Raw genomic sequence first — 12,658 nt, 5'->3', positions numbered from 1 at the left:
GAACAAGAAGCAAAGGTGGCAAAGGAAGAGTTAGAAGAGCTGAAAAAGTCAATGGCTGCCAGAGAGGATACTCCATCATCAGTAGGAGGTGACCAAGCCACTCCAAGTACACCCCATAATCCACTACCAGACCAGTCAATGACGAGGACACTCTACATTTCTGCAGGTAGGAAGCTGGAAAGGTTCAGCGGTCGGCCCGAAAGGTCTGGTGATCCTACTGCAGAGGATTGGATAGAAGATGCCCAAATGGTAATGGCACCCAGGAATCTCCGGCCAGATGAACAAGCAGCATTCATAATGGAGTATCTCTTTGGGAAGGCTCGCCGTGAGATCCTGGGTAGAGGTGAGAATATCAAGACATGTCCCCGTAAAATTTTCCAGGTACTGTCCAAGATCTTTGGCGATACCAGTAACCTACACGTAGCTCAGCTTCAGCAAAGGTTTTATGGGTACCGTCAAACAGAGGGGGAAGATATTGTGTCTCTTTCCCTCGAGCTTGTCAAGCTGTTTGACAGGATGGTTCTCCTTGATTCCACCCTCAAGCAAATAAGGGAAACCCAACTCAAAGATTGCCTGGCGGAAGCAGCTGGGGATGAAAGGATGAGGATGGAGCTGAGGCGTCTCGCTAGTGATCATCCACAGATATCCTTTTTCGACACCAGGGATCGGGTCTTGGAACTCATGGGTCGGAGAGAGGAGAGAGCAAAGGGGAAGCGAGACGTCACAGTGCAAGGCATGAACATCAATGACAACACGGAAAACACTGTCCGCCAACAAGCCCAGTAGATCGCTGCCCAGCAGAAACACATTGAGTCCCTGCGCATCCTTCTTTCCAAGCTGCAGTGACCATCATGACCTAACGAGGGAAACATACAAAAATGTTGGCTCTGCAAAGAATCAGGACATTTATGAAAAAAGATTGCCCCAAACCACATGCATCCAGAACAAATGACCAAACTCCAGCCTCACATCCTTCTTTGCAGACTACTCAGCAGTCGTCAAATTAGGTCGGCCTGCTACTGAGAGCCAAGTGGTGGGCGAGACAGTGTTAGAGGGAGGCTCAATTATAAGACGAGCGGTGGGAGACTGTCCGGAGGTAAGCATCAAGCTTGGTGACACAGAGGTCAGATGTTTGATAGATACTGGAGCTGAAGTCTCTACGGTTACAGAGAGTTTCTGTAAGGAAAATCTAGCTCAGGATTTTGAGCTAGTGAATGTGTCGTCGATCATCCAAATCTCTGCGTTACAAGGAGCAGTCTTACCCTTCGTTGGATATATTGAGCTCCAAATTACAGTCTTCAATCATGTACGATCAAGCAGGTCATCAAACGTATGAGAAGGCGTTTGCTCTCGCAAGGACCAGGTGCTATTGGCCAGGTATGTCATCAGGCATTTCAGACTACTGTCTGAAATGCCAGAGATGTACTTTGGCCAAAGTAGGGAAGTGTCTCCATCCCACAATGGGATCTCTAACAGCTACAAGGCCCTTGAGATACTTGCCATAGATTTCACAATGCTGAAATATATAATCAATCACATCCCAGCATCATGGCAGATGTTGCTTAGTCAAATCTTCTTATCATGCAGATGGGTTATGTGGGACGCAAACCCTCAAGCAGGAAAGTGTGTAACATTGCAAAAGTGCAGCAGTAAAGTTATCCCTAGTATATTTGACTGCTTTTTTCCAATGCGGCTCCTTAGGGAAGCTCAACAGGGAAAGCCTGACACTTTGTTTTCTTGTGCTTTGTTTGTTTATTTTGTTTCTCTGTTATCACTTGTATTGTTTTGCAAATGCCGAATAAATAATAATAATAATAATAGATCATCTTCTCACTCGGAGGAAACAGGATGGTTGCGACAGTTTCCTAGGTTAGTTGTCACCAATGGTGTCATGTACCGACAGGTGAAAGGTGAAGAGATGGACCCACTTAGACAATTGTTGGTACCTAGATGTCTCTGCTGGAAGAAATTAGAACAGGACCATGACTAACCATGGGGGCACCAAGGCGTCTACCGGACTACCAGCATCCTGAAGACTAGATTCTTCAAGCCTGTGTTGCATCAAGACATGAAAGCCTATGTGAAGAAGTGCTTCTCTTGCACCATTGCTAAGGCTTCTAGTCCAACTATTTGCACTCCTTGTAGACACTTATTAGCATTTCAACAAATGGAATCACTGGCCATAGCAAATCATTTTTGGTAGGGCTCCATTTCATTTGCATCTTCTTCCCTATGAGAAAAACAACAACAAAATACCTAATTCTTAGACACAAGCATTTCTTTCAATGGAAACAATACCCTACAAAAGCATACAAGTACATGTATCTATTATCGTAGAAACAATGCCATCTGTTTTCATCATTAGAATCTCTTTCATCTCCAATGTCTGCGGAAAACGGTCACAACACATCCACATACTGTTTGCTGTCCATGTACCTTCAGCACAAACGATGAACGAAACTCCTTCACAAAAGTTATGAGATGACATTTTGAGATGAACAGTAAGTCATGTTTGAGCTTTCGGTGCATGGCACTGGTCCGTCAAAAAATCCTCTTCTTCAGGATGTAGATGACCGTCGCTAGAAAGAGGGCGAGGGCAAGGAATATCAGCAGCTTGTCGGTCATCTCCCTCCGGCCGTACTTGGTCAGGAGGTTACGGCTAGTGTGGATCACCCCGGCCATCCCTTTGAATTCCTCGTGCGTCTCTTGCAGGGTTCCGGATGATTTGACTGGGGGGAAAATTACACAGAGAGGAAGAAAACTACAACACTAAGACCTGGAGCTAAAATTCTACAGGGCTAAACGTGTTTTACTGTCTACATAGATTTCAAGTCGTTATAATTCACAGCTTCACTAGCATGCATCTTGAGGGATAACATTTTTCTTTTGTAATATAAGCATTCAAACCCATTTCTTTGCTATAATTAGATGTAATGACAAGAAATGTGAGGAGCTGCCTTCACTGACACCAAGTTTTAAGATCATCATCTCTAGAGTAGCTTTCAAAGAAGAGAACTTGTTTGCACTTATCTTGTTTCACACATAAAGTACTGCTCAATTACTACCATTTTATCCATTGTTCAGCATTGAAATGTATTCAAATTATCAGAAACTCCCACATTCGTTGTGATACAAGGATAAGTTGTATTAGAGAAGAGCCAGATTCAAGACAGATGACTGAGTGCTGTGTCAAAAAGCATGTTTTTGATGTATTACTATTCTTTGTGGCAGCCCACTCTCGCTTATTCAGTTTTCTTTTTATTTCTTTTTGCATTGAAAGTCATACGAAAGCATGCTACTATCCTGCATACATGGATGAACCTATCTCTATCTCTGTTAAAATGGTCAGTGAGTTCTGAACCTACCTAATGTCTGATTGGTGATGTTGCTTCTCTCAACATTGGCTGCCATCATCCGATTTAGACTCAGCAAGTTTTCTGTGATGCTGCTCGCAGTCTTGGCAAGATCTTCTTTATTCTTCCTGTTGGGCAACAAGGAAAAAGGTGAGTCATAGTGCAGGGGCGGATCCAGGAATTCCATACAGGAGAGGTGCCTTTACAAAATTAAAGGGGGCGCTTGCCCCCTCCCCCCCCCCCCATTTTTTTCTTTTTATTTCTTTTGTTTAGACAGAAATAAAGAGGGGGCACGCGTCAGGTGCACCCCCCTCTGGATCCATCACTGATAGTGGTCTAGTGTGCTGTGGATACCTTACTGTGAGTTGATGCTTGGTTCAAGCACTGGTCCCAACAAAAGAATCCATGCATGCTAAATTCTTTTCTCTTGCAAAGTAAGAGTGGATGACCGCTTATTCTCTGTAGTAGATCCGGGTTCTCAAAAATCACTCCTCTTTTGAGAGAAATGCACTGACTTTCAATTCACCAACAACTGTCACTTTGAATCTTGCTGATTGCAAACAAGGCACTTATTGGTCAAGAAGCAAACTATTATATAGGATTATCACAACTCAAATCTCACAAACACACTCATGCCCAGCCTGCCCAGCTCTGAAAATATCTACAACTACGAATCCCAACATGAAAAACTAAAATTAAGATAAGAATTCCAAGCATTTGTCTGTGCAGATGCCCCAAACTGTGGAATAAGTTACCATTAAAAATTAGGAAACCTATAACTGTAGAATAATTCACACTAATACCACAAAACACATCCCTTTATTAATATGTTCGCTTTTGTTTAAGCTTTATCAGGGGCTCTTGAAAATTGTTATTATTATCATTATCATTATTATTATCATCATCATCATATATCATTATTATTATTATTATTGGCATCATCATCATCACTATTACTATCATTATTCAGGTGTGAACATTTTTACAAAAGTTATTTTGACCACACCCACATCAGCAGGTGGTAGGGGAGATAGTGCACATGTACCCCATGATTAGGGGATTTCCTGTAAAGTTGAGAGTTTTCCTCATTTCTCCAGCAAATGAGCCACAAGGAACACAAAGGAGTGGTCCTTTGTTACTGTTCTCACCTCTTCCTCACTTGTGGGTCCTCCTTCGCTCTCAAGAGCTCATTCCTCTGGTCTCGGTCTATCTCCATCTTACACGTGAGATTTGCTTTCCTGATTGCAGTCTGTGTGCTGAAGAATGCAGAGAGAATAATCGTTTCATGACTCTGTCACATACACCATGTATCGCAATTCTCAATTCCTCAGCACCATTTACACATGTGTATTTGTAATTGAATCATTTACATTAGTGGTAACACTGATGACTGGGAACATAGCATAGTGCATGTACCATTAATTTCTGTGTATCACACCTACCAAATGTACAACCCCATTGGTGCCCACACAGTATTTCAGTCTTGAGTAATTCCCAAGTGTAAAACTTACGAAACACTGAGTGAGAACAAATGGGGTTGTACATAGGGACAAATGTATGATACACAGAATGGTTACAGATAAACAATGGGTAATATGCTACACCATTTCAGAGAAAGCGTGTACACTCGGAGTGTCACACTAGAGTAGCAGAGATAGTAGCAAAAAGTGATTTTTCTGATTTGGGTTTGAAATTGTTTTCGCCAAATCAAACGTTCCACTTCCAATGTCTTACATTGTGAGTCACAAATATCAGTGGTCAGCTATTCCCACAGCTATTTCCTTTTTCCAACTATTTCCACACTGCAAAACTTTTCATTTTCATAGTATATTTCAACTACCGGTATACCCTTCCGGCTTCAAACAGAAACTGAGATATCAAGGCTGAAATCACTGGACACAGCACGTTATACACAATTTTTAAAAGGGGTAACATATCAACAGGTAATGGGAGAAAATCTTATGCAAAAAGATAAATAAATAAATAAATTAAAAATATATAAAATACTACTTATTGCCCATCAGTACCGGTACCAAATTACTGTGGCATGCAGTAACACGTACCAGTAGTCATAACATGGACAAATGTGTATAAATATACTTACTTTAGAAGCTGTTTGTGGTAATGTTCAGCTTCTTTCAGTAGTCCAAGCCTGTCTGTTTCTTTGTCTTGTTCTTTGCCAATTTTCTCTAATTCCTGGACAGACAAAATAAAAAAATGCAGGAGAATGACACATTTGGGACCCATTCTTTGCAGATCAAACTTTTCTTATGTACATGTAGATGTTTCTATTTCCCGAGTTTGGCAACATATAAAAAAAAAAAAGAAAAGATATACAATGTGTATCTGATCTAAAATTTAAAATCGTCGGGTGAGAATGAGAAGGGTGTCAAGTTGCCACTAAACCCAGTGTTCAAGACAACTTAACGTCCTTATCATTCTCAGCCGACGAAATTGTCTCTTATCGATTTTTGAAACTAGGCACATCATTACAGTTCTTTATTCATAATCTAAAGGCAGTTAGTGAAAATGACAAAACAATATCCACCTGTAAATTAAAATGTATGGTCGGTAGTACGGTAACTAGTATGAGTAGTTGGATGACAAACCTCAATTCTGCTCTTCAGGACTGCAGTTTCAGATTTTATTCTTGCATTTATGTCATTTAGACCCTCCATTGTCTTGCAGCTGCCTCTCAACTCCTGTTTAAAAAATGATACATGCAAGACTATGATTTATTTGTACAAGAGAAGGGAAAACAAAGAAAGCTGTGAATAAATACTGGGTGAGGGATCTTTATCTTTCCGGTACGAATAACTGTCCATGAACTGCCTCTGCAAATGTGCAGGAGTTAGAGGACAAGAAGTAGTCCATTTGGTGGAATGTTCTGCGTTATCCAGGTGGATGTGATAAAGGAAATAATAATCATACTAAACTAGAAAAGCACTCAGAGAGTGCAGACCTCCACCAGCTAGCAACTCATTTCCACTCATACACGCATGCAATTTCCCAATGTAGAAACCTTTTGTCTACATCATCAGCTTCCAGCTGCACAGCGCCTTGTCCAAGCAGAGTACGTTTTAATAGTGCGCATATGTTAACCTCCAGTACGCGCAGCTTGAACTCCAAAGTTCATTGACCTTATATGCCAAAATATTAAAAATCCTTCAAAATCCATAAAAATTCCCAGATCACTACCCAAATTTAATCATCTGTTCCTTGTGTCATTACCGACTTTTCCCGCAAGATTCAAATCCATTCACAACTTTTTGAGTTATTTTGCACACAGCAAACAATCAAACAAACAAGCCAACATTGATGAAAACATAACCTCCTTCCTTGGCGGAGGTAATAACACTATTTACAGTACTTACATAATATTTTCATAACTAATATGGAAATTTTGAAATGGAACTTTTTCCTCTGGGCCCTGCCCAAGACACAAGTCATGAAGTCTACATTGTCAGTTTGTGAACTGCTGACTCTGAACACTAACTGCATGTCTACCCCTTCTGACGTCCCCTAGGAGAGTCTATTTGTGTTTAATACTGGACATTTATTTTTCATTGCTCTGAATTCAGTCCTCAGAGGATGAAAATTTCGAGCAAAAATAACACTACCGGTATACTCATTCACCAAGTCCTTCAAATTATGAATTTTGCCAGATTATGTGAATATTTCTTCTGATTTGAGTAATGTCCAACCACAATTTGTGAAAAATACACTTCAAGTTAACTCCTCTACAAATAGTAATCTTTTAGCACAGTGCAAAATTGCATTATAATTCTGAACACGATTTTCATAATGGAATAATTGACATCTGTCACATCTTATTCATGAACCAGAATCACTATTCATATGGTACCGGTACCTGTACCGATTATTCACCATACACAGCAGATGGGGCTCAAGTTTTGTATTGTATGGTATACCGTAGGCCCTAGCAAAAGGTCAAAAATGAACATTTCAAACAATTCATGCGATAAAATCTTGTAATAAATCTACATCTTCTAAATTTGAGGTAAAAAGTTAATTTCTTTGTATACCGGTACTTTTTACATTTTTGTGTTGCACTTTGGCAATTTTGGCCCATACAACACTCAGCAAGCAAGATAGGTCTGCAAAGTCCCATGCCCATAGACCCTAGTCATAGAATGTCATTATTAACAAAGAGATATATGCGTCTGGAATTACCATAGTTGCATAGTGTCCAGTAACTATACACACACAGCCCTGTCACTGTACACAAGTGTCGCGTGGCGTCTGGTCGGGCTAAATATAAGTGTCCCAGAGCTACCATACCAAGTCTCACGCACTCTGTGTGAGACTCACGCCGCGCATTTAAGGTCCGTCTCACGATCTCACGCATATGGCACCCATTTTTCTCACGCATTGGGACCATAGCAATTGAAGGTATATTTCCCTTTTGTCTTTCAAAATAAGTAAAAAATAGTCACTTAAGTATGCATCAGATGACACTATATGAGAGCTAAAGATTAAAAAAGCTCCCTAGATCTACAACACCACAGAGTAGCATGCATAGCATGTATAGCAGCATGTGGCAGATTAACGATTAATAGCAAAATCTCGAATCTCTCTGTCCAGATCCGGAGGAGTTTTTTATTTCATTACTAATTAGACCAAGTAAAAAAAGATAATACTTAGTAGCTGCTCGTCCTCGCCTCGCGCGCGTCTATTTTGTTTGGCCACCGCATACATGCATGCTTTGTTTGTGCTATTTATGGTTGGGTGTTCATAATACCGGCCACCTAACGTTTTCTATCAATAGAAACGTGAAAAATTTCACATTTTGCCTGAAATTTTACTCACGTGTGGAGAAAATACTCCGGATTCACAAGCGCGCACTGAAAATGCGATCTGAGGTACGCGCTCTAGATGGCGGCTTCGAACGCGTGGGGTCTCATTTTTTCCGCACTCAGTTGCCCTGCTCATTTCAACCGACCACCCTGACAATACGTATAAAGGGCACTTAAATGCGTTTTTTTCGACAGGCCGCTGTTTCTTTCTAGCCGTCATTTTTTCCCCAATAATATTTGAATATATTTTGAATCCTTCGATATTACTTTTGAAGGACTGTTTGATGAATTTGAATTGATTTTCATGAGGAAACTTTTCATCGTAATTAATTGAAATAAATTAGATGAGTTGGTTTGTTTTTTCACATTCATTTCTTGTTTCTGCTTCAACTCGTACGGTCGTAGCGGGCGACAAAATAATTATGTCAATGTGTATGTGTAACGTGTGTGCACGATCGTACAAGCGGCGGTGACAATTTTGCGGTCAAAATCGTCAAATTTGATTACGGAAGGATACTCTACATCTAACAACGAGTCAGCAAAGGTAGGCCACTGCCGGCCTAGTTATATTATATGTAGTTACACGATAAATCTTATTCGATTTTGCTAAATTTTGTTAATCTAGAGGGAATACTTATTTGTTTTCGCCTCATTTTACTCGGTAGCGTAGCCCAGTGAAGAATCGAACACCGTTGCGCGTAGTCCCATGCGTACATTTTCTTTCTGTACGCGCAATGCCATTATAATGCGCGGTCGGTCGTTATGCACCCGGTCGGTGGGTTGCACACCTACCAACATACTATTTTTTTTTAAATTGGCTTTAAAAATGTCAAAAACTGTTGTTTCTCGTCCCCGCCTGCACCCCTTTTTGATTGCCACATCAATCACTAAAAAGATAAAGACCGATCTTTCGGTCAATTGTGTAGGGGTAGCATTAACCCCGTCGCGGGGCGCTGTAACACAGTAACAGCCCTTTCGGTACGTATTGGTCCGTATGGGGTCGCTGCTGCGGTTAGGGTAGCATATATTCTAGCTACGTAGATGTGTGATGAAATGTGCAGACACTGGACAGACAGCAGTGCTAGAATCCACAGACTGAATTACATTACAACTTTTACAATATACGGGACTGCACATATTGTTGGCAGTATCATAATTACGTACTCTTTCCTTCGTCGTCACTTCCTACAAACACGTCGACAATCAAACATTAATTATAATCACTTCGTAGATAATCACTACATGTTATTCTTTACAAGTATACCTGAGCATAAGCATTCAGCTGTAAGTCGTGCTTGACGATTTCTTGCACACATGTTCTGATTCTCACTGCGTCGAGGGCCATTTTTGCACGATCTGTACAAGACGAAAATACGTGAAATTGGCAACTAATTGTCTGCTTGCTCTTTGCATAATTTATTGAATTTAAGCTTAATTTTCTACAATATACACTTTTGTTATCTTTTTAAAGAGCTTTTGATATTGAATATATACAAATTTATAAAATATACATTTTTACTTTTTGAATATACAACTAATTCTTAGATGTTTACTTTACAACGTTGCCGTAAACACGCTTACACAGCTACAGCTATTAACCGTCCACGTACACGTACACGTACTTGGTATACCAAGTGCTTTTGCTTGGCTGACACACAGCCGAAGTTACACGTCGCCTAACCCCGTCGCGGGGCGCTGTAACACAGTAACAGCGCCCCGAAGCAACCCATGCAATTTTAGGAAGCACTCAAATGCACTGCAACACGTAAACAACTCACCGCTCAAAAGGACACTGGATTCGCAACGAAAAGCCACATGATATAAAACCATTATTGTTGAACAATAGAAACGACTATGTATTTCTCACCATTACCTCCGAAAACAAGATAAATAGTCATCTTTGAGACCGTCTACTCGAGATACTGTCCGTTCACCGTCTTGAACGTATCACGTAAATATACTGATCTGCGCATGCGCAAATGAATATTCATATTTTACGTCATCTGCCATATGTACAATGTTGCTCGTATTTGGTTCTCGGTCTCATTTAATAAAGGACACCTGTTCGTACCAATACCATAGGTATCATGGAGTTCAAAGATGCTCTAAGTGAAGTAGAGGAGGATGTAAAAAGAATTAAGTTCAAAGTGGAGCAAATAGAAATTATCGAGAACGCAGTGAAACAGAATGACACCTTCCTAATGTTGCCAACTGAGTTTGGCAAGAGTGCTTGCTTTGGTTTCATCACCAAATCTTGGAAGTTGGATAAAGCAGGGCTGCACACTAACCCATTTTTTTTTTTTTTTTTTTTTTTTTTTTTTTTTTTTTTGCCGGTCCAACCTGTCTCTGTCGGATCAGTAAATATCCATTTTTCCTCCCCATTTTTGTACTGGTCGGAACAGAAAATTTACTTGTCAACAATAACCTGAAAAAGCATTAACTGGCTTGCAAATTTATTTTCATGTTTTTGTCGACAATAATATTACCCCCCCCCCAAAAAAAAAAAAGAAAATACATTTTGCAAATAAATATTTGGTAAACTCAAGTGCCTTGTTTATGGATCATTTCCTTGAGAAGGAACAAAAAGGAATCATTTGTGAATTGATTTGTTGATACGAAAAGGAAGTAAAAAAAAAAAAAGAAGGGACTGAAATGCGGTTTTTAACTTTCCTCCGAAAATTTCTTCCCGTATCTTACAAGTATGCGTTCTTGAAAGTACACTGTAGTGTCGAATTTGTGATGCTTTGTACTCCTATCTCTTCTTCGTGTATAGAACCATTTTAAAAGAATTGAATGTTTGTGAATTAAAGTGTTAAATGATTATGAACAAAATCAGATTGTATCAAATGCGTTTGTGACTTTCTGTCAACATCGGCGCACGTAGAGTAACACGTGTTACTTAAGTTGCTGTGCTTTTCACATTTTTGGTGCTCAGCTGGATTGTAATGATTATATGAATTATTTTTGCTGTATAGTATTTTCTGATACATGTGCCAGAAGGGGTTCTTTATTTTTCTCCCGATAATCTGTTCGCATTTGTGCATGCGCTCTTGAAAGGTATATACGGCAGCATACGGCATCAGGGTCGAATTCACGATCCTTTTTGCTCTTATTTCTACCTCATATATCAGCGGGATTGTGACGATTTTATGAACTTTACTTCGGATCACTGTTCGGATGTAATCTGTTGTGATGAACACACCAGAATGGTTGACAATGCGCCCTTTATTTTGCTCCGATAATCTTTTCGCATTTCGTAAATGCGTCCTCTCGGATTAGAAGAAATGATACGGCCGAATTCATGATTCTTTTTGCACCTCTTGTTCTCCTCAAACTTCAACGGGATTGTGATGATTTCATGAATCATTTTGGCTGTAATTTTTATAATGCACGCGCCAAAAGAGGTTTAAAATGTGTCTTATTTTTCTCCCGAATTTCTGCATGCGGTATATGCGTTTTTGAAAGATACACAGCATGCAGGGCCAAATTCACGATCCTTTTTGCGCCTATTGTTTCTCAAATTTCAACGGGATTGCCATGATTTCATGGATTATTATTCGGCTATAATCTTAATGATTCACGTGCCAAGAGGGGTTGAAAATGTGTTCTTTATTTTTCCCCGATAAAATCTTCGAATTTCGTAAATGCGTTCTTGAAAGATCATAACACGGCCGAATTCATGATCCTGTTTGCGCCTATCAATTTAATATCAGCGGGATTGTGACGATTTCATGAATTCCTACAGCTGTAATCTTTTACTTTGCACACACCAAAAGGGGTTGAAAATGTGTCCTTTTATACTTTTTACCGATAATCTCTCCCATTTCGTAAATGCGCGTCCTCTCGGATTAGAAGGTATTCACGGCCGAATTTATGATTCGTTTTGCGCCTATATTGTCTCCTCAAACTTTAACGGCACCGCGGTGATTTTATGAATTATTTCGGCTCTAATCTTTTGTAATGCACACACCAGAAGGGTTGAAAAAACATTCTTTATTTTTCTCCCGAAAATCTCTTCGGAATTATTCATGCGTTTTTTGAAAGACAGTATTCAGGGCCGAATTCGATATCCTTCTTGCGCCTATATTTCAACGGGATTGCCATGATTTGATATTCGGCTGTAATCTTTATGATGCACCACCAGAAGGGGTTGAAAATGTGTCTTTTATTTTTCCCCCAATAATCTCTTCGCACTATTCGAATATCACGATTTTTTTGCGCCTATTTCTATACCTCAGATTTCAGCAAGATTGCGATGATTTCGTGAATTCTTTCGGCTGTAATCTGTTGTGATGCACGCACAAGAAGGATTGAAAGTAGTTTTTTTTTTCCCGATAATTTCTTCACATTTGTGCATGCGTTTTTGATAACCAACATGGCATGCAGGACCGAATTCAAGATCCTTTTCGCGCCTACTGTTTCCGCAAATTTCAACGGGACTGCGATGATTTTATGATTTTTTTTTTAAAATTTTTTCTCATCACATTT

General features: G+C 39.9%; 1 protein-coding gene across 1 annotated transcript; it reads right to left on the bottom strand.

Moving 5' to 3' along the window:
• Positions 1–2,541: 2,541 nt before the first annotated feature.
• On the bottom strand, positions 2,542–9,515 carry LOC139735262 (vesicle transport protein SEC20-like). The gene is made up of 6 exons (XM_071646018.1): positions 9,435–9,515; positions 5,963–6,055; positions 5,458–5,549; positions 4,502–4,609; positions 3,366–3,481; positions 2,542–2,729 (listed from the first exon to the last, which is right to left on the bottom strand). The coding sequence occupies exons 1-6, from the start codon at positions 9,513–9,515 to the stop codon at positions 2,542–2,544; spliced, it is 678 nt and encodes a 225-aa protein (XP_071502119.1).
• Between the last annotated feature and the right edge of the window lie 3,143 nt (positions 9,516–12,658).

This window comes from Diadema antillarum, unplaced genomic scaffold, assembly GCF_040938485.1.
Source record: "Diadema antillarum isolate AM-2024a unplaced genomic scaffold, OU_Dant_1.0 seq00000569_RagTag, whole genome shotgun sequence".
Lineage (NCBI taxonomy): Eukaryota > Metazoa > Echinodermata > Echinoidea > Diadematoida > Diadematidae > Diadema > Diadema antillarum.
The sequence above is the reverse complement of the archived record's forward strand: the minus strand, read 5'-3'. Positions and strand labels throughout refer to the sequence as shown.